Raw genomic sequence first — 21,381 nt, forward strand, 5'->3', positions numbered from 1 at the left:
TGCCCAGAGCCTCAGGGACTGAGGCGGAAGGTAAGGGTGGCGACCCAGGCTCCTTTCTCGCGGGGGTAGGTGAGTGTACGGGGCGCGGGCCGGGAGAGGGGGGAAATACGGACGGCGGCTCCACCGACCCAGTCTCCCCGCAAAACTGCCCGCCGGCGGCACCGGGGCGAGGAAGGGAGTGGGGCGGCGGGCCGGGCGGCGGGGTGCCGCGCACAGCCGAGCCGAGCCGCGCCGCGCCGGAGCATCCCGCGGGCCGAGCCGCGGAGCCCAGCGCGGGCAGAGCGGCGCGGGGGCACTCGCCGCCCGGGACTGCCGCGCTGCCGGGGGCTGCCGGCGCCGGTGTGCGCTCGTTTTCGGCGGTGGTTTCGTGTTGTGCGTTTGTCGGTTCCTTGCGAAGGGGAGCGTTACTGCCCGGTCCCGAGCCGGGAGGCGGGGGAAAAGGCGCCGGTGCAGAAGGGGACATGGCACTTTTTCACTGGCATGAGAGTGGCGGTGGCGGCAGGAGCGGGGTTAGGAGGGCGGCGGCGGGGAGAGTAGAGCGGGCGGCGGCGGAGATTTCTTATCCCCTCTCTGTCAAACGAAAGGAGCAAATTCCGAATGCAAACGGGCTTGGGCTCTGATATTTGATTTTTTTCTAGTTTCAGGGGCCGCTCTGTGCTCTGCAATTAGATTGACACATGTACAACATCCCCAGCTATTCAAGGGGGTTCGCAGGGACACTCCAAGGGGATTTTTTTCCCCCTTTTTCTTTTTGGGTGGAAGATATTAAAGAGGTATCTGTTGTTTGGCAATTTTGCTAAGTCTGTCTTCATTACTTCAACATTGTGCATTTGCTAATTTGGAAGCCCCTTCCTATTGACAGCTCTGCTCCATACACCTGCAAGCAATTTGCAGAGCTCCAATATAGGAGAATTGCAGAGATGGCAGCTCGCACCTATTTTATTTTTTTTTTTCTTCGCTTTTCTCAATGCACAGCAAATTTGGCTTTCAGTGCGTTATCTCTTTTGTTAATGCAAAAAGATTCCCTGGGCGAAAAAATTGCTCATAATTACCAGAGAGATGGGGAAACTGCATTAGAATAAATAAACCTGAAATTACTGTAATTATGTTGTGTTTGATGGGCTCGGCTTGTAATCAAGAAGAGAATACAGTGAAATGATGCTGACCCTCTTGGGTTTGCAGCTGTACGCGCACTTTGGGGTCTTTTTTTGCAGAAAAGAGTCATTTTGATCATCATTAAGCTGTGTGTAACCTATTTCAGAAGTGTTTGAAAATGAGGGGCACTTTTTTTTTTTTTTCCCCAACAAGGAAAAATATATCCCAAAATTACATTTTGCCATTTACGGGCACATCCATAAGGTTGTATTTGCCGGCTGACAATTGGTAAAGGTATAATATTCGAAATCAGGGCTTAATCATTGTAATGAGGTATTGTTTCAATATAAGCACCTTTGGATTATTCATAGTTTAATTAATATCCTCATTATGAAAATCTTCGAATCAGATATTTGATGAACTACTTGTCAGCAACAAGGCAGAATTAATTAGGCCTGTATTGAGATTAACATTTTCAAATGTACAATTATAATAGCCTCTAACTCCAGACCGCCTCGCTGAGAGAAAACTGATAATTTCTCTATTTGAACTGTTAGCAAGACGTTATTGAATTAGGAGAAGCTAATATATCTTTAAAGCTCTCCGAGCTGCTTGACCAGCCCTCTTCGGCCTGGTCAAAGGCGTTTGGCCACTGGCATAGCCGCCGCGGGGTCTGTGTGGGTCCTGGGGCGCTCCGGCTCGCTCGGGACTTCGGGCCGCTCGGCACCAGACTCGGGCTGTGGCACTGCGGGAAATGGGGAGCTGCGGAGCGTTTGCCATGTCGGATACAGCACCCCCGCGGGCCTCCGCGCCGCGTGTGTGCGCTAGGGCGGATGCTGCACTGCCGTGCTTCGCACCGGAGAGTGGGTGCGTATTCTCGGGGCATGTGAGTGAGCATGGCCCCCGCGGGGCTGCACAGCAGATCCCTCGCAGAGCCTGCGCGCAGAGATGCGCACGGCCAGCCGGCCGAGCCCAGCCGCTGCCGGCTCCCTCCGCTCTGCAGCGCTTTACCCACCCCAGCAATAGCCACGGGTTGCGCCGGCGCTGCTGCAGCCCGGGGAGCGGGCGCGGCTCAGTCCAGGGCCGGATGATCGCGGCGGTACCGGCACAGCTTCGCCTCCCGTGGGATGAGTGGGTAGACAGCCGGCTCGGCTGCTGGGACGGGGGCCGGGGCTCTCCCGGCTTGAGCACATCCCCTTCCTGTTCCAGCAGCTGTTCCCGGTTTCCCCCGGCTCCGAGCAGCCCCTCCGCCGAGGGTGTCCCGATCCATCGCGACGGCTGCCGCCGCCTAACCGGGCCCGGCCGCGAGCACGGGGGACAGGCTGCCCCGTCCGGGGCGCGTCGCTCCTCCGTCTCCCCTCCCGGTTTACGGCCACCGCCGTCCCGCCGCGGAGCGCGGAGCCTGGCCCGGACCCCGCTGCCGGCAGCGCTACGGGACAAGAGAGCATGCGTGTCTCTTTCCAAACCATAATTTTACTGTCTCAAAGAAACTTTATAACTTATGTACAAAGATTTGTGTTTTTTTTTTTTTTTTTTCCATTTCCTCCCCCAGATACAAAGCAATAAGTTAACATTCTCATTATAAAACTAAACTTTGACATATAGAACACTAAACACAGCCGAGCTCAGTTTATCACATTTTCCGAATTTCACAAGTAAAATGTCAAGATCTCAGTACACAAAGCATCATGTTTTACAGCCACACGAAACAGAACAGAAATAATAATAATAATAATTATTAGAAATGCTAAATTTGTGCAACATGTTTACAGAACAATAATAATAATAAAGAATAAAATATGTACAGCGAGTAGCTCCTGCACGTCGATTTGTGCATTTCGACTTCGGGCCGGCTTTGCGCGGGGAGGCCGCGCCGGGACTGCGCGGGTGTGCCCGCCCGGCCTCCCGCTGGGTCCCCCCCGCCGCCCTCCGGGCTGTCGTTCCGTCCTCTGCGCCTTGCTTCACCTCAGCTGGCAGCTGCCGCAATTCCACTTCAGGGTACCAAACAATGTGCATTTATTTCCTTTGTTAAATACTCGAGAAATGCAAATCATTCGGACCAAAACTTCCCACACCAGCGAAGTATAAAAGTTACTGTAAAAGTTAAAATCGCATCCTTCCCTCGTGGTGATTTATTCGGGGAGAAGGGGGGGGGAAACGGGACGACGGACCGTCTGTGGTTTTGTTTAAACTGTGCGTCCAAGCAGTACACTCAGTAAGCTGAGTTCGTTTCTAGTACTCTCATAGTGGTAATTTAAATCAATAAATAAACCCCCTGTCTTCCACTTTTAACAACAACAAAAAAAAAGAAAAAAAAAAAAAACAAAACAGATGGATAGTGAAAGGTACAGAAAATGTCGCGGGAAAGAAGCTCTGGTAAATTGTACATCTTCCTTCCCCCTTGCAATTTAAGAGACAGTCAGATCGGGGTAGTAAAGAAATGACCTACATTTCAACAGACACAGACAGACAGACAGGACAGAGGAGAGGGCTTCCCCGCCCCCCAGACATCTTTTTCTGATTGTCCCACAAAGCCGCGGCCGGCGCTCGCTCTGCTCCCAGGCTGTTGTGCGGTGCTCGGGGCCGCTCCGTCAGCTGTCAGCGGTGGGAACCGGCCCGCATCACATCTGTGCTCTCCTGCACCGAGCTACCGTGCAGCGTCCTAATGGCTGGATGGGCAAGAGACCTCCTGTTTGTTTGTTTGCTTGGGTTTCTTTTGTGTTTTTTTTTTTTTTTTTTTAATTCTCTCTCTCTTTCCCCCTCTTTTTTTTTTCCTTTCCTTTTATTTGACTTCGTTTCTTTCTTTCTTTCTTTTTTTTTTCTTTTTTGTTTTGTTTTGTTTTTGTTTTGTTTTTTTTTTGTTTTGTTTTGTTTTTTTGTTTTTTTTTTTCCTGTAATAATTTTAGTTCTTTTTGAGACCGATAGTGCTTGCGTTAGGGGAAAACATATATATAATCACATCAGTTGCGGCTGCTGCATAGCTTCTTGGTGGGCCGAAGGATACCACGACGTGTAGCTGGGGATGTAGGTGCCCGGGGTCCCCGACGAGGCCTTACCAGAGGCGGAGGTGGTATTCCACACTGGAGGCACGGGTGGCGAGCTGCCCGAGAGAGCCCTGCCGTTGGTCAAGGCGCTGCTCTCCAGGGCGGCCCCGCCTTGCTTCATCAGCTTCTTGAATTTGGAGCGCTTGTTCTGAAACCAAATCTTCACCTGCAAAGGGGAACGGAGCAGGGTTCAACATCCCTCGGTACGGTCCAGCATCCCTCCATCCCTCCCAGGGAACTACGGACCCCCGCACCCGGCGGCCCCCCAGCTTCTCTCCCTCATTTTCCCCGCGACTGCTGTGTTATTTTGTGACGCCAAGCAACCCAGCAGGAGCCCCCTGGGCCCACTCCAGCGGGCTCTGCGGGGGCTTCCACAGCCCCGGGAGCGCCCCGCGGCGGGACGGGTGTCGCCCTGGGCCCCGTTGCCCACGGCTGTGACCCGTGTGCGTTACACGTGTGGTCTCCTACGCAGACAGTGGGGACACGGAGGGGACACGGGAGAGGGGCCGGCTCAATCGGAGCTGTACCTGGGTCTGGGTGAGTCCCAGAGATGCTGCGAGCTCAGCTCTTTCGGGGAGAGCCAGGTACTGAGTCTGCTGGAACCTCCTGTTCAAAGCCTGTAGCTGCAAACTGGAGTAAATAGTCCTGGGTTTGCGGATTTTTTTCCCTTTCCCATTAAAGCGAACTTCCCCTCCTTCTACCACAGTGCTTTTCTCCGATTCGGCCCCTACAAACAACAAACGATGCAGAATAAATAATAATAATAGCAGCAATAGCAATAATAGCAGTAACAGTAATAGCAGCAGCAGCAGCAGTAACAATAACAACAGCAACATCGACAATAACAATAATGAGAATGAAGAAAAGTGAAGCTCGAGTAACGCTAACAAAGGCTCCGGGCGATTATGGCAGCCCAGGCTTCTTCCCAGAAAGTTTGCTATTTTTACAGGCTGCAGTTTAGGTTTAATTACCCTTAATTGCATACATTGTTTATAGCGCTACGCAATAAATAATTACGAAGACTAATACGTGCACATCTGGGTTGGTTTCTTTTCCAGCCAAGCATTGTGTGCTCTGTGTATTGGTCCCCTGTGATTCTCAGCCTCTCTTGACTAATATTTTATAATTTAATTTAATTTTTTCCCCCGATAGATTTTTTTTTTTAATACAACACCCTCCCTCCCGCCTTGCCTTCCCTCCTCCCCTCCCCCCCTCCCCAAAGCCGAGTGCACCTACCTGTCTCCTCTAACCGGGTCTGAGTCAGGCTGGAGCTGTTGGGGTAGGACTGCACTGAACTGATGTAGGGGTTGGTCGAGTGGCTGCTGACCGAGTTCACATAGGGGTAGCCCAGCGGTCGGGAGAAGGACGAAGCTGTGCTGTACGAGCTGTCAGGCTGAGAGTGGCCCGCGGAGTGTAAACAGTGCATGGAATAGTGTCCATGGGACATGGGAGAAGGAGACATTTGCTGGCTGGGCGGCCCAAACTCCATAAAGACAGCCTTCCCTGAGACGGGGCTATTTAGACTCTCTGGCATGGTAGTCATGGTCATTTCTTGTCGCTTGGTCTGTGTGTGTGTTCTCTCTTCAGCTTGCCTTTTTGGGGTCTGTTGTGTTTCTCAGGACAGGAAAGAACCCAATTTAAGCGAAACAGGGTTTTTCACTTTCCATTCATAAGAAAATGGAGTTTGTCTCTTTGAAAAGTCTAAGCATGATGCTGTAGATCTACACAAACTCGCCTAAAAGCTTTGACTCAGCCAAGCTATGAATATTCATGAGACGGTGGAGCTGATTGGTCCGCCGTCTTGCATAATCGCTTTGGATTGGTCCGAGGCGCTCGGGGCTCGCCCGGACCCCGGTGAGCGCGGAGAGCCGGGCTGGCAGCGCCGCGCTTGCCCGAGCGCCGGCGGCGGCCGCACGCCCGCCCCGCTCCCGGCCGGCCCCGGCACGGAGCCGCCCAGGAACCCACTCCCATGGCAGGCCGCCCGCTCCCGCCGCCGGCGACCGAGGGCGCCGATCCAGACTTTGGCGGAAGGCATCGCAACTCCCTCCACCCTTCTCCGCCCCTCGCCGCGAAGGCGGCGCGGAGGGGACAGCAGCCGTTCTCCGCTAGTCCTGGCGGGCTGCAGGGGTTCTTGCAGTTGCCCGCCCCGCTCCGGCAGCCGGCGGCGGGACCCGCGGACAAAGCGAGCGGCCCCCGTCCGCCAGGCCCCGCGCACTCCGCGGGCGCGCAGGGGTTCTCGGCCCCGGTCCGCGGGTCCCAGCGCCGTCCGCACCTCCCGATCGCGCCGCCCGGCTATTGCTGTTTTTGCTTTAAAGGGAAAAAGCGATCCAACCAAACAAAGTCGCCCTGAAAGGGCCCAACGGCGCATTTGAGCTTAAAATTAAAACTTCCGCGTGCGTGAGCGGTAAATGAGGTGGGACTTAGGAGATCCTCCCCAGAAAGCCCACGATGAATCCCAAATTACTTTGCTAGATAATTAGAAAGTGTTGATAATTATTTCTTTCATAATTCTGCGGTGTGACTGTAACAGGAAAATGATCTTGTGAAAGTTCACACGTGCAGATGTATTAGTTACTGATTCATTTGATTAAATGCTAGTCTCAAGTGCTCTGATCCACAGCTGAAGGCGGCCCCATTAGCATAACACTGATGTTTAATTTTCATACGCATAATTAGCCATATATTTAACACTAATAGCAACATGCAGCCTTCCAGCATTAAACAGCCTGGGATTTGATCTGGCCTGGGCTGAACTTTCCCGGTTACACCTAGGCTGTCTAGGGTGCGCAGTTATCACTGCACTACATCTATGTAATCAAGCACATTTTGGCAAAGGGAGAACACCAATAAAAATGAACATTCAAAACAAATCGCAGCGTTGATGTCGTTAGAGGTACTAGCGCCGGCAGCGGGGCTTGGGCACCCCCGGCAGAGCCCGCGTAGTGTTCAGGCTCCTTCGGGCAGCGACGGCCCTTGAAGCAGCCGGCCCCTGACTGTGCAAAGCTGGCACAACCGAGCCCCTCTACTCCCTTTTTTTTTTTTTTTTTTTTTTTTTTTTCCTTTCATTAGTGGCTCTGTCGGTTTTAATTGCCCGTTTCCTAACGACTCTTTTACCTCCTTTCCCCCTTCCCCCCCGCCCCTTTTTTTTTTTTTTTTCTCAATGTTTTGGTTTTTTTTTTTTCTCTGCTTGCAATGCGCGAAGTTCATTCTCGCTAACTCTCCGAGGCTTGGCGCAGAAGGGGCAGTGAGGGTGTTTCTGCACGCACACGGTGCCCCCCGGCATCCAGCTGTGCCCTCCTGGCCATGGAAGTGACCATCCGAGGTGGGTCAGGGAGCTTTATCGGGCAGGGAGCAGGGAGCCCCGGCAGCTCCGGCACCTTCGCCGGCCTCAGCCTGACAACTGCAGAGAGGGGAGGCCGCTCCGCATTCGCCGGGACTGCCGTCTTCTCCGATCGGCCGGACACAGGCAGTCCCGGGGCGAACCACAGCCCCTCCAGCCCCGCCAAAACCTCGCGGACCGGTCGGTGAGGCTCTGCTCGGCCCCGTCCTGCAGAGCAGGGTCCCCCGGCCCTCCGTGAATTGCTGGTCCCGGTCAGCGCGGCTTCGGCAGGCGCGGAGGGGCCGCGGCCACAGGACGTCCTGTCCCCGCGGGAGCGACTGCCGCGTCGGGACTCTCATCGTGCTGGCCCGGCAACACATTCTGCATGATGGGCTTGTGCGAAGCGCTGGCTGTCCCCGAACAGTCGAGACATCGCTTCAGTCTCGCTCGTAATTAGGATTACAAAGGTGCGCTATCAATGCCTCCGCCTGGCCGCCAGCGCTCCGCAGGGGCCGGTAAAACTCGCAGTCCCACCAGAGTTACCGGCGGGACTTCAGAGCGCAGTGATTACCAGGAGCTGCCGGCAAGTCCCCCTGCTCCCGGCTGCCCCGTTCCCACCTCATGCCATGCCGCGGTAAGAGCAGGACAGAAGGCCAAGGGCAGGATGGTGAGAAACTTGGCACCTTCGGTGGTATCCACGGGCTCCCGGCGTGGCCAAAATCCACGGCAGGCACCTCTGGTGGGCCTCCGGGACGTGCCGGACACTCAGCTGCCCCCAGTGCCCCTCAGAGGGGGCAGCGCGGCTGGGCGATGGAACGTAAGGGAACAAAATACATGTCCCTCCAGGCAATGCCGAATGTCCTTCGCACTGTTAATCTCTGCCTATTTGTAAACTTGGCTGCATCGTTTGTTTTGCAGGTTTTATGGCCTTCCAAGCTCCTCTTGGGGAGGATGAAGCTGAGTGGCTGCCCCGCGGTGTTAGCCGTATTCAGGGAGGGGGGTCCCCGCCTTTTGAAAAGCTGCTCTTAGAAACTATTAGAGCTGAGAGCGCACTGTACTTGAATGAAAACAAACAGCAGAGTAAAGCTGTAAAAAACCAGCTTACTTCTGTCCAGGACCACTGACGGAGCCAGTGCTGAGCCACTCTGGTTGCCTGAATGTGCAACTGGCCAGCCCTCAGCATGCAACCCCATCTACCTGCAATGAGGGCCAAGTTATTTGTACCAAACAGCACCACTGTTGCCATGAGCCTGGGGAACTTCTGGAAGTCCTTTAATTATCTCCAAGGCTACCCCACATTTCACAGGCCCAGGTCCTGCTCTGGTAGCCCCCAGATATCAACCCCAGACTTGTTTGGTCCCACAGGGTGGTCAGCAACTGGCTAAATTGCAAATCAACCCCCACACACCTGGCAGGCCCAGGACAGGACTGCAGAGAGCACAGGGCCAAGTGAGACCGCAGCTCATGAGGTCCATCGGTTCCAAACTCTGGGCAGGAGTCAGGACTCATCTTCCAGACTGCAAACTCCTCTGCCTCCATAAAATGCTTAAAATGTAGAGTTAAGTGTGTCTCCCTTAACTAACATGGGCACCACAGAGCAGTGATTACCCCAAACTGGCTAATTTTTCAAGCAGAGCAATTATTGATCCCTGGAGAGGCGTGCTTTGCATCTCATTTTTAATCACTTTTTGTGCTGTGTAAAAAGAGGCAAGAAGCAGGGGATTGCTGCTGGGAATGATGCTGGGAAGAGTCTGCTCCCTCTGCCTGACACTCTCAGGAATTTTTTTTCCATCCTAGTAGAAGTTACAGCCTGGAAAACAGCACTGTGTTAATCGCAATGAAGACAAATTGACTCCATACCTCAGCTATAAAGGGAAAATGCTATGTTTTTCTGTCCTCTCAACTGCTTAAAGACTGTATCATCTGATATCTATTTGCCCCACACAGGATTTGGAAGAGAGGGGCGCCACTTTCTGCCCCTAACCCCAAATAACCCAAACCCTTTGCCACTTGCAGACTGTGCTTGGCTGCTCCAAGGGTCACAAAAAAGCTAAAGACTTTTATTAAATACTCACCAGGTAATACACAGAAAGAACTATGTCCAGAGCCAACCCCTCAAATTGCTTTTTCTGTCCCCTGGAGTGACTTATGCAACAGCCATTCCCTTCAGAAATTACCGAAACCTCTTCTTTGTCCCAAGTGAAACTTGAAATCCCGGATGTATAGCAAGTCTCTCCACTCCTTGCTCCATCTTTAGGCTTCTTCCACCAGTTTAGTGAGGATTTCTGCTCCCTCTGAGGTAATCACCAGGGTATGTTCAAATTGTGCCGATCTGAAATTCACATTTAGCAGTTATGAGGGGGAAAACACATTCACCATGCCTGGAAACTCATCTCTTTGGGTTTTTGGGGCTGTCAGTGATAAGTTCCATGTCTTAGGAAATACCAAAAAATAAAATCAGGCACCTTTTATTGTCTACAGAAATTGCAGTCCATTTGTCCTCCAGAATCTTAAATTCGGGGGATCCTTCCATTATTATTGGCTCTGCAGCAAGAAAAACAAAATGTATTCTAAAGTTAGTTGCAGTCCTGTGTAGATTGTGAAACAATCAAGAACAGGGGGCTATCTCAGCAGGTAGCTCCTCTTCCACACAGGTCCCATCTCCCTGGGCTGGCATTCTCTTGACACACTAAAATGTGAACTAAAAAGGAAGACAAAATAGCAAGGTAGGAAGTTGTCCAGTCCTCTTTTGTAAAAGCATGGAATTTTAATCAAGCTTTAATTAAGACCGTGTGGATAATAACCAAAGCACCAACCACATTTATAAACAACAGATAGTTTTAAATATTTGAATGTTTTAAAGAGCCTTAAAATGTTCATTAAATCAGCAAAACAACAATTTTCTTATTTTCTTCTAATTGCCATGCCATTTAGCCACACAGTGAGAACGAAGGCTTTTCCCCCAGCAGTTCTCCACGACTGGAAGTGAGCACGATCAGTCTGTGGGGCGAGGCTCCGGCTGGTTACGGCCGCCGCAGTCCCCAAACCCAACAGCAGCTCTGGAAGGCAGTGAATGACTAAGTGCCACCAGGCTGCTCGGCTTCGGGGACACGATCGCATCCTTCTCACCCTCCTCAAATCAAGTGTGCTGGCAGAGTCTCTGCCTTGCCAAAAATAGGAGTCAAATATTAGAAAAAATTATAATTAACATTTCATTATTTAAATCTTGTAATTTGAAAATAATTTCATCCAAATAGTTTCTAATGCATATTTAAAATGGTATTTTAATCTATTTCCTAAGAGGTCAATCTCACTGACATCCCCCTGTCTACATGACTATTTCTATATCCCAATAAAGAAATGTTACAGATCTGGGCTGCTCCGTGTGTGCTTCTTAACAGAAAACCATACCAGAGAGTTACTAACCTATTGTGAACGCCATTCCCTCTTCCATTAACAAATCACTGTCATTGGCTACAAAAGAAAAAAAAAAACAAACTCGTTTATGCATCTTGGGTCCTTTTTTTTTTTTTTTTTTTTTTTTTTTTTTTTTTTTTTTTCTTCTTTTAAGAGAACGCAACCAAGCCCTTTGTTTAAACCCCTTCTTAGCTCGCAGGTACTGTGCATCCGAGCCCCGTTATGAGCCGGAGAACCCGCCGAAAGCGATCCCACTCCGGCCGCAGCGAGACCACCCCGATGGCGGCTCCGCTCAGGCGGGGACCTTTAACGTTTTAGCAGAGATTTTTCTTTGCCCCGTGACAAACTTTCCCGGCGTGGCTCGGCGCGGGCGGGATGCGGAGGCGCGGGACACGGCGGCTGCCGCCCGGAGCGGGCGGGGGAGGCGGTGCGCGGCGCTCAGCTGCCCCGGCAACTCCGTTAACGAGCGACTTGTCCTCATAAATACCCACGCGACCCTCAGAAAAAGAGCCCGGGGATGCCCCCCAGCGTTTTGACTCTCCCTACCGGCAATCCCCCCGCCGGGCCGGCAGCGTGCGTGGGGGTGTGTATGCGTGTGTGTGGGGCTCTGCTCGCTTTACCGGCCTCCCTCTCCCCCTCCCCGGAGCCCTCTCATCGCCCGGGCGGAGCAGAGCGGCGCGGGGGAAGACGGGCCCGGAGGGCGGGGGCCACTTACCGTGGTGCCACACCTCGGGGTGCCCGTGAAAGTACGACCCGATGCCGTGGCCGACGAAGAAGGGGCAGACCTGGAAGCCACCCTGCCATGCCAAGGAGCTGCGGGGGCAAAGAAGACTTGTCAGGGTGCGTGCCCCCACCACCAGCCCCGCTAGACGGCCCCAGCCCCTGCTACCGCGTAGCAAGAGACACTGGATCACCACTTTGCCACCGTTCCGAAAGACAGCCATCGAAGCGAGCACGGCTGAGCCATTGTTAGGTTTCAGAGTTAACATGCCTGCCAACAGAGGCTGGTAGCCCTGCTAAGTAAAACGGCAGTGTGTTGCCTCCTTGCTTGATGGCGGGTAACCTTTTCCACAAGCACACTGAGAACTCATTTTAAGATGGCACAGCTGAAGTTGCCAAGTCGGGCAGCCAAGGCCCCAGCACAGTACCAATCACAGCCTCTACCGAGTTCTCTGTAAGTGCAGAGTCCGTGCTGGGCTGCATACCCAGGGACCTGCACTGCGTTTCCTGCAGGAGAAGAGGCTCCTGCTGCCAATAGGGAGAGTAAGGGCCCTACTACTTTGCTTTCATAATACTTCAAACATTTAGTATAAAAACATATTGAAAGTTCAACAAATAGATGTATGCTAAATAACAACGTATTTCTAATGAATCTGTTGCCAGAGAGGCAAAACCAAATCATAACAATTACAGTATTTCAGTTCTGCCTGAGAGATCTGCCCTGCCTTTCACAGCCTGCCTCAGGGAGAAGCATCTCTGAGAACTGCCTGCAGGACCATGGCTAAGCACAGATCCCTACCTATGGTAGGAACGCAAATTCCTATCCCAAAACTGGAGGACCTGGAGATACATGGGATATCCTCTGGCTCCTGGCCCACCCCACGTCTGCAGGCTTCACTTTCAGGGTCTCCCTGTACTCCAGCAGTGGTGGACACAGTGATTTGAGGCAGCTCAGCCAGGAGGCCTGCCCGTATCCAAACCAGAAAAAAGCAGAGATTCACAAAGATCTGGAGATGGATTAGAAGTGACAAGAAAGTTACCCCTGTCCCTGCATATTACCCCCATCCTAGTTCCAAAATCAAACAGAAGCAAGACAGGAACCCACTTAGCCTGAAGAGATTTTGCCTATAACATTAAAAGCTGAATTTGTCCTTTGAATGAAGATAGGCACTGAAGAACTTCAGGTTTGTCTGTATTTACATCTTTGGAAATGCTCTCTCACAGTTTCACTACAGGTGGAAAGCTGAAAAAGTTAGAAAACTCAACTAAAGGTAAAGCTGTTGCAGAAATTAAAGCCTGTTAATCCCCATGGGGTAGCTTTCATTCAGGTGCAAAGTGGCCTCAGCTTGCTGTACAAAGTAATCACCTTTGCACACCAGGCTCCACAGACTCTGCAGTGCTGGCTCCAGTGCCCATGGGTCATCGTCCCAGAATTTAATGCCACTCAATTGAGGGGCATGCTGCTCCACCACAGTTAAATGGCAATGAGAGAGTAGAGTTGGTTAATGCTGCAGTGTTCAGACCTTAGAACATGTTTTAACAGGATTCGTATATTAACTTTTACCTTTTTATTGATCTGATAAAAAGACTCATCACATCTCTTCATTAGCTCTGGAGAAGAATAGAAATTTCAGATATTTCAGATTTAGCTACCCCCAAACTCTAAAGTACTAGCAAAGAGGATTACCAATAAAGCTAGAAATTGGGGCTTAATTTGTTTGCACTCAAAGTCCAGGTTTTATAAATAATTTATATATACATAAACTTTATACATCAATTATTTTGAAAAAAAATCATGACAGATTATGCAATGAGAAGTCCTACTAGAGATGGAAAATACTTTCTCCCCTGCCTTTCTATCATCTTCCCCATATCTGGGTCAGAGACTTGGCCTGCTGGCTATGATGCTGCTGAAGGTCAAGCAAGAAGTACAGGGAATGGCGATGAGTTAGAAAGCCAGATTTCTCAGAAACAAAATCCAAGATCTCCAGTGACCAAGCCCAGAGCAATGAAGATGACGATTCCCATATGAGTGAAGTGATTCTCTGAAGAGAGGTGGGAGAAGCCGTTCATGCAACATGTGATAAGGTTTTCTTTCATCTTCTTCTGCCAGACTTTTTGCAAAATCATAAACAATCACACTAACGATGTTCAGCTTTGCTGATGTCCTTACATGGTATCCCTGACCACTGACAGGGCATGGTCATTTTTTGTATTACTACAGGATTTTTTCTTCCAGAAAAATCCATGTTCTGTAGCAAAACAGAAATAGTTTCTCTCTGTGCATCAATTCTTTTGAGCACCATGGCCACATACTTTCCAGTGTGCAGGGGAAGCTCCAGTCTCAGCATTCAGCTGCTGCCAAGGAGGGTGGCAGTAGCAGCAGGAGCTGTGTGTTGGGCACCAAGAGCACAAGCACCGGGGCACACAGAAGGCAGTGTTACAACAGTATCCTGTCCTCATGCAGTCAAAGAAGTGGTTCATATGCATCTCAAGGGTGAATTCTACCACCTTCTTACCAAACAGCTTGAAAACAATTCTGTTAGCATCAGTACTTCAGTGGTTACTGTCTGTGATCAAAAGAGGGGATTCTGGAGCTCACAGGGCTTTGACATCTACACTGACAAACACTGTGCCCCTCTTTCTTCCCTCTTGTTTATATACAGAGCCTTGGTATCCTCCATATAAAATGTAACACGGTCAACAGACCTGAAGTGACACACAGAAAATAAGCTGCAGGTATGAAATTCAGCCATTTTCAATCTGGTTTTACTATTTGCATGCACTTCAGAAGGTCCTATGAGGCATTTCCCTCCACAACTACTAGCTTTACTTTGGAGTATTTAATAAATCCTAGTGAGCTCTTACATCCTTGTGGAGTTACAGTAAAATATCCAGCTCTCATAACAAAATGAAGCTGCTAATCCTAGCTACAACTTGCAAAGGTAATCCTGTAAATGTACATGTTGGCTATTGAGACAGCTCTGAAAAGAGTAAATTAAACTCATGGTCTTGGTTAGCCTCTCCAGTCTCCAGAATTCCCAGGCTGTGGAATCTGATTAAAAAATCAAGATGCCAGGGAGTGGAGCATTTTTGCACACATTTACCATCTGTTGCTGACAACAGCTCAACATTTTGGTCCCACTGTCTCACTGCCCAGCTCAGGACCTGTCAGTGGTGGCCTTTCTTTGCAGCTTTCCCATAAGACGATCTTACAAGATTGCAGTCCCAACTTCATCAGATGCGTCTTGTAAATAGGCAGGCTAAGCTTAGACAGCTGGAGGAGCCCTGATTGCAAGTAGGAAAGCAGTGAAAGCTGGAGGCAGAAGTGGGCATGGCTGAGCTGGGCTGCCTGGCATCTGCTGTGGGAAAGGATGTGCCAGTCTGCCAATTCCCCTTGGATGGGGTACATTCCAGCAAATCATTTCCAGAGAAAATGCTGGGGCAGCAGAGGTACACCTCACAAGACAGCATCAAGAGAAAAAGAAAGTTCTTCAGAATAATCACTGTTAAAAATACCCATTGACAACATTTATTATCACACATATTGATCTTCGTTGCATATTTGGGCAGACGTGAATTGGGCAGGATTAAAAGCATAATTATTTTGTAAGCCCAGTACTTGATTTTATGTTTTGCTGCCATGTGTTCTAGCCCAGTGGCTGCAGAGTCAGGAGCAGCTGCAGTGCTGTTTTTCTTTTGCTGATGCAAAGCCAGGCCAAGTGTCTGGCATTGGCATGGATCGGCGTGACCCAGCCGGTAAAGGAACATCACTGAGGGCCAAGTCCTCGCGAAGCCATTGTCAGAGCCTGTCGTATGGTGGCGTCCCGCTTCAGAGAGTGGAGACAGGAGAGACAGGTGTCAGTTGCCATCTGAGCATCCTCCTCCCATGTTGCCAGACAACAGCTAATTCTCTGAAAGGAGGGATAAGTGTGGAGACATGCACTGCTGTCCTGACAGCAGCCTAACAGGGAAATTGCCACAAAGGAGGAGGAACAGGCAGGACTGACTCTCTAGAAAGCCTTCCTCGATACTCAAGCTTCCCCTCAAAGGAGCTCTTGGGTGATAAATTCCTCCTGTTAAGCTGAAAAGCAGGTTGAAAGAATTTCCTTAGGGAGCTGTCCTGTGCAGATACCCTCTAAGTGCACCAAGAGGAGCATTTTGTTTTTTTGGTTTTTTTTACCGAATTTTGTCACTTTTTCCTCAGGATAGGTCTGGTCTAGTATTCTTAGCACTCACTCAAGAGAAAAAAAGTAAAACAATCCAATTTTCAGCATTGATAGCTACTGCTTTTCTCGGCTCTGTGGTGGCACAAAGGAAGAAAGAATTTGACTGATTGGACAAGATGGCACAGACTGCTTTGCTGCCAAGGATAAGCATCCTGGTGAACTGATCTTCAGCCAGGGATGCTTCTCCCACAGTGCCAGATTCTCTTACTAGGGATGAAACCTTATCCAAAACAGTCCTGCAGAGCAGCATGACATGAATGGCTGAAGTTGTTAAACAAATTTGTCTTACACTTCTTGGCAGTGAATATACTTGAGAAACACTGAAACTGGTAACAGTCCCATGATAATTGTGTTCTTATGTAGGGATCTGATTTTTTTTTTAAATTAGAAGTAATTGTGTTTGTCTTAGCTATATTAGTAGCAAAATGGCCACTGAATGGCATACTTGTTATTTTTTTAAAATATTGAAACCAGACTCATCTTAAACTCTATTTATTTGTGATTAAATAGACCTATTTTGAATAGTACCATAGTATCTAATTTGAGAAATTACAAAATTCTACAGGGAAAATATTAAACTGTTTTTTTTCCCTGAAATAGTAATCCTAGACTGAGGGAATGCGCAAGTTCAGGGATTCCCTATAATGACAATAAATGTTGAGGTATAATTAGTAATATTTTTGAAAGCCAACAATTGTTTTTTGAAAGAAAGGTACATTTTAGTTTCAAACTGGAACACAAATTACTGTATTTTTCTTACAATAATGCTGAACTTTTATTTGAGGTTCTCTGTTTCTGAAAGCAGACATGATGGATTGAAATAAAAGATAATTTATTGCAATGCTTACTTTCAAGTGCAGAGAGAAGCAGTGTAATTGTAATTTACAGTAGCTGTCAAGGAAAATCTATCACAGATGACATTAAAATGACTTATTTTGCCTGAGCCACTTATTGTTTAAATGTGCATAATCTGATAGAAACAGATTTTTTAAAAAATCTGCTTTATATTGTTCTAAATTAATATCAAAACATGTACTTACTAGTTAAACATTTTAAACCATTTATTAATACTTTCATCACTACTATTTTTTTGGTAGGAGTTGAAATTTGGTTTATTTAACGACATCACTTTTAAGTTCTTTAGCTCTCTACACTCATAACACTTTCACGCACTTAGACTCACTGTCTAAAAAAGCAGATTTCAAACTAGATATGTTTTTGTCTGAAAATGTCAGAAATGGTAGAAGAAAATGGACCATAGGGACCAATTCCACTTACACTGGAACTGACCACTAGTTTTGATATGTCTTCCAGTAGAAAGAGGTTAGCAAAAACCCAAATTTTTCTAAGCAAAGTAACTCATGAATCCATGCAATCTTTTATTTGTGATTTGTAGCCGATGGAAGAACGAACTGCCATCAATGAAATACTCAGTGTCAGCTACTGAGCTTCCATGACAAAGACTCTGTTAGAATATTGACTGCAAACTTACTCCAAGATATAATTATTCTGATACCTACTGTAGAAAGGAAATATTCTCATTATTTGTGCAAAAGATGCATTCTGGATATGACTGGAGCACCTTTACAGAAAAACTGATGACAGAAACCTAGATACATTTCCATTCTGATGGAATTAATTGTTTTCAGCTTGTAGGTGCTTGTTCCCAGGCATTTATAATATCTAACTCTTGTGAAACTTGAGATTTTGATATATATATATATATTATATGTCTGTCTGTAAGCAAATGTCAAATGACAAATAACCTGAAACACACAGCTTCACCAAGCCAAGGTGAGCCTTCAGCAGAGGGAGTGTTAAAGTAGTTCTAAACAAATCAGCACATTAACATCGTCAACACGATAAAATCTTGAGAAATAAAGTTAATGACCTGCTATTTCATATGCAGTTTTGAATAGCTACTAGCTTCAATTAATCTGCTTTGCAAAGGGGACACTGACTATATATTTACATTTTGCAAGGAAACTGACCTCTGTAACAACACAGCAAAAATCCAATGTCACATTCAACTCTGTTCTTTTTCTTCTTCTTCCTTTTTTTTTTTTTTTTAAAAAAAAAAAAAAAAACAGCTAGAATTAATGTAGTGAATCTGTAATGAAATGCATTATCCTGCATGGAGATTTATCAGATTTTCCAACTGAATGCCATGCTTTGCTAGCACTAGCTGGAGTTCACCTGCATGTTGGTGTGGCGTGTGGCTCTTTTTTGTAAAGAGTTAAGTTGAACACAAAAAAAGGGAACAAAGGTCAGCACCCAGCCGCCACTTGAATGTGAGATTTTTCTTTTTATTCCCCTTGATGTATACTAGGCTCTGTGTTATTAGTCTTAATGATGGAAAATTGTAGTGTTGATACAAATCTTTTTTTCAAAGTAGTAGGCGGGAGCTCCATTTGTTAGTAAGTTTTTTTGTGACTAAAAGCCATGGACAGTACATTTATGTAGCAGTAAAAGGCCTAGATGCTCTTTCCATAGCAGAGCTAATTATTCCTACTGTGACCTTACTGATCTACCCTGTTCCTAGTACATCTCATCTGCACGCCTGTTCCTCTGTGTAGATGGTGTCAGAGAATATGAAAAACCCTATAATGAAACCATTTTCATGATGGAGAAAGGCTACTGGAGTTGCACTTGCTACAAAGAGGCTCAATTATATGAGTAATTGTGATAATTTTCTACATTCATAGCCTTCAATGGGGAAAAAAGAATGAGAGCCACAAAAGAAAATTACTTTAACAAGAAAGTACAGAGAGTAAAAATGGAAGAAGAGACAAAAAGGGGGAAAAAATAACCAGAAAAAAAAAGTTGAAAAAATAGATCTGGAGGGAGGAATAGCAAGACAGGGAGAACAACAGAAATGCTCAAAAAGCCTATGTGCAGCTGTGTTGCACAATTAAATTGAATTTTTTTTCTGCAGTTGATGAATGTGACTACTGCAAATGTGCCTCTGTAGTTAGCTATCATTTGTTGTTCCGTGACAGGAAAAGGATAATTACCTCTCAGAGAGAATCAAAGGCTGACATGCCCTTTAGACACAGCCATGAATGCAGAGCTCGATAGAATGCTTGAATAAGAATCCAGTGTTCTGTGCCCCCTTCTACTCAAGAATAAATTTTGTTAAAATGCAAGAGCACCACCAGTAAATTTGTTGAACCCTAGGTGTTCAAAAATATGAGGTGCATCTATCGACTCATCCCATTTGCAAAAATAAAACTACATTTTGAATTCACTTCTATTATATTCATGGACAGTAAGATAGTGAGATATGCATTAAATTTCTTTTCCCAGTAGGGGTCTGATTCAACATTTCCTATGAAAGAACAGAAAGACACTATCCTTTTTCTCCAGGCTAGTTAGCCTATAATTTAAAACTGTCAAAAACACAATTTTATACAAAGTCTTCAATAAAAGCTTCTCAGATATAACCCAAAGAGGTTTTACTAAAGTTTGATTCAGACTCTGTTACAATATTTTTAAAGCTATAAATACATCTAACTGATATTTTGCCGTTCTCTTTTTTTCTTAAAGTATTTGAAGATTTACAAAGAAAAAAAAAAAGGCAGCATCCTTTCAAGGTGACTAAGCCTTGCAGCTTTTAAGTAATCAGAATGAATTCAATAGCTTGTTGGGACCATTAGCAGTCCGAAGAAGTATTGCTTAATGAAATGTATATGATATATGTCTATTTCTTTCTTTTGGCAAACATTTTAAAATAATCCATAGGTACCTTCAAAAAACTAAGACACATTTTTATTTAAAGCCATCAGCAGAAGAGTCATGACTGCATTTATGAGAAAGCTAGAAGAGATGCAAAATAGGGAAAAATCTCTGAATGTCAGCTCTTTCTTCCCTATGACGTTAGCAGGCACTGCTCTTTGTAAGATCAGAAGCTCTTGAGTTAAATATTTTCGTAGTTTTTAAACAAAGAGCTTATTTATGTTGACTAATTCCCTTGTAACCTTCAATGAAAACAATGGTTTCTAACTGTCTTACATCGTTAGACAGATGTGGTGTAGTGTCACATACAAATAAAAAATAAACAAAAGCCCACTGCAAATTACATCTGTTAATTTAAATCTACTTTATGAATATCTTTGTCTTTTTCTACAGTTATCTTTGCTGACCCTAGTGTAATTCACTTAAAAAAATACCTCTTACCTAAGGAACAACATTATAGCTTGGCAGTTCACATACTGATATCAGACTGAAATGATGGTTTTGAATCATAAAACATGTCATCAGCTTTATACCAAACCACCAATAACCTTTGTCCCATTTGCCAGCCCTCCTTTTACTTGTCAATATAAGGCTTACCTGATTGTGTTTCCAATTACAGAGAAGGGAGCCCCTGGTCTGCAAGCTGCAATTGCTTCATCTCTACATTTCCTGGCAACCTCCACTAACTTTTCACCAGATTTATCCACACTGCCCACCAAAAAGGTTTCAGAAGTGTCACCATGGTAGCCATTGTAATACACCTAAATATATACAGAAATGCAAAGACATTTTCTCACTTTGCATCCAGAGACAAATAATTGTCTTAATTAAATCCATTCTTTCTAGGAACAAGCTATATATTCCAACAGAGAGACAGGTAAGTCATATTTGCACGACTGGAAAAGCAAAACATAGCAGAGAAAAAAAAAGAAGCTTGAAAGACTGCAAGGTGCCTAAATGTTGCCAATTAAAAATTCAAGAAAAGCAGAAGCTGTGCATCAGTGCCCAGCAGTGCACCAGGCAGCAACACTGCTCAGCCACAGGACATGAGGATAACTGGGCTGCTTGTGAGAAGATGGGTGGGGGCTGTGGATGGGCTGAGGTGGGCCTTGGGGGCTGTTGGGTGCCCACCCATCCTGGCCCCTGCCCCTGCAGCTGGGGACCTGCTTGCACCCCAGAGGGGCAGGGACTGAGCCCCAGCGCTGGCCGTGGCCACGGCAGAACCTGTTGGTGGCTGGCAGGGAGGTGAATGTCTGCAGTCAGTGACCCCCGTGGGTGAGAGCCGTACCCTGCTACCAACAGCCAGACTGAACCCCACGGACCAAATCCACTGTCAGCTGTTGCAGGTTTTCTTTAATCTCATTTTTAAGCTACAATGTGGCATTAACATTGGATTTTACTTTTGATTTCCAGAGATGAATTTTGAGAGAATAACTGTACTGCTGTGGCACTGAAAAATTTCATGTTTTGAAAATGGAACATGCTGTTGAATTAATTACATTTTGTTTTCTTTTCTTTTTGAAATTTCATAGGTTTTAAATGTTAGTCCTCCTGAAATTCTCAGCTGGGCACAAGAAATCCTGGCTATGCACTATGGAGCTCTGCAACACACCATTAAAATGGGGTTTGCAGCTCTGCACATGGCAGGCAGGCCCATAATTAATTGTAAGACCAAGGGATATTTCCCTACAAAAAGACAAATTATAATGGTGCACAGTTTTGATCTTCTAAAACATTTTTTCTCCGCCAAACAGTGGGCAACTATCCTTCTACAACTAATTACTCACCGAGCTCGAACCACTGAACTTTTGCCACTGGCAAG

General features: G+C 47.0%; 2 protein-coding genes across 7 annotated transcripts in view; both read right to left on the reverse strand.

Moving 5' to 3' along the window:
* Positions 1 to 3,969: 3,969 nt before the first annotated feature.
* DLX1 (distal-less homeobox 1) lies at positions 3,970 to 9,705 on the reverse strand. The gene is made up of 4 exons (XM_053982772.1): positions 9,636 to 9,705; positions 5,376 to 5,753; positions 4,667 to 4,866; positions 3,970 to 4,305 (listed from the first exon to the last, which is right to left on the reverse strand). The coding sequence occupies exons 2-4, from the start codon at positions 5,686 to 5,688 to the stop codon at positions 4,051 to 4,053; spliced, it is 768 nt and encodes a 255-aa protein (XP_053838747.1). The 5' UTR covers positions 5,689 to 5,753; positions 9,636 to 9,705; the 3' UTR covers positions 3,970 to 4,050.
* METAP1D (methionyl aminopeptidase type 1D, mitochondrial) overlaps positions 8,740 to 21,381 on the reverse strand; it is a 44,443-nt gene continuing 31,801 nt past the window's right edge. For 2 of the 6 annotated variants that reach the window (XM_053982768.1, XM_053982766.1), the window contains 5 exons: positions 20,157 to 20,320; positions 11,591 to 11,688; positions 10,885 to 10,932; positions 9,924 to 10,002; positions 9,498 to 9,790 (listed from right to left, as the gene is read on the reverse strand). In XM_053982768.1, the coding sequence (XP_053838743.1) occupies positions 9,712 to 9,790; positions 9,924 to 10,002; positions 10,885 to 10,932; positions 11,591 to 11,688; positions 20,157 to 20,320 (468 nt within the window). In that variant the 3' untranslated portion in view covers positions 9,498 to 9,711. Of the gene's footprint in view, positions 9,269 to 9,497; positions 9,791 to 9,923; positions 10,003 to 10,884; positions 10,933 to 11,590; positions 11,689 to 13,159; positions 13,207 to 17,815; positions 17,878 to 20,156; positions 20,321 to 21,381 lie in introns of those variants that run through there. The other 4 variants (XR_008437958.1, XM_053982770.1, XM_053982771.1 and 1 more) reach the window with 4 other exon arrangements.

This window comes from Vidua macroura, chromosome 7 (genome assembly GCF_024509145.1).
Source record: "Vidua macroura isolate BioBank_ID:100142 chromosome 7, ASM2450914v1, whole genome shotgun sequence".
Taxonomy (NCBI): Eukaryota; Metazoa; Chordata; class Aves; order Passeriformes; family Viduidae; genus Vidua; species Vidua macroura.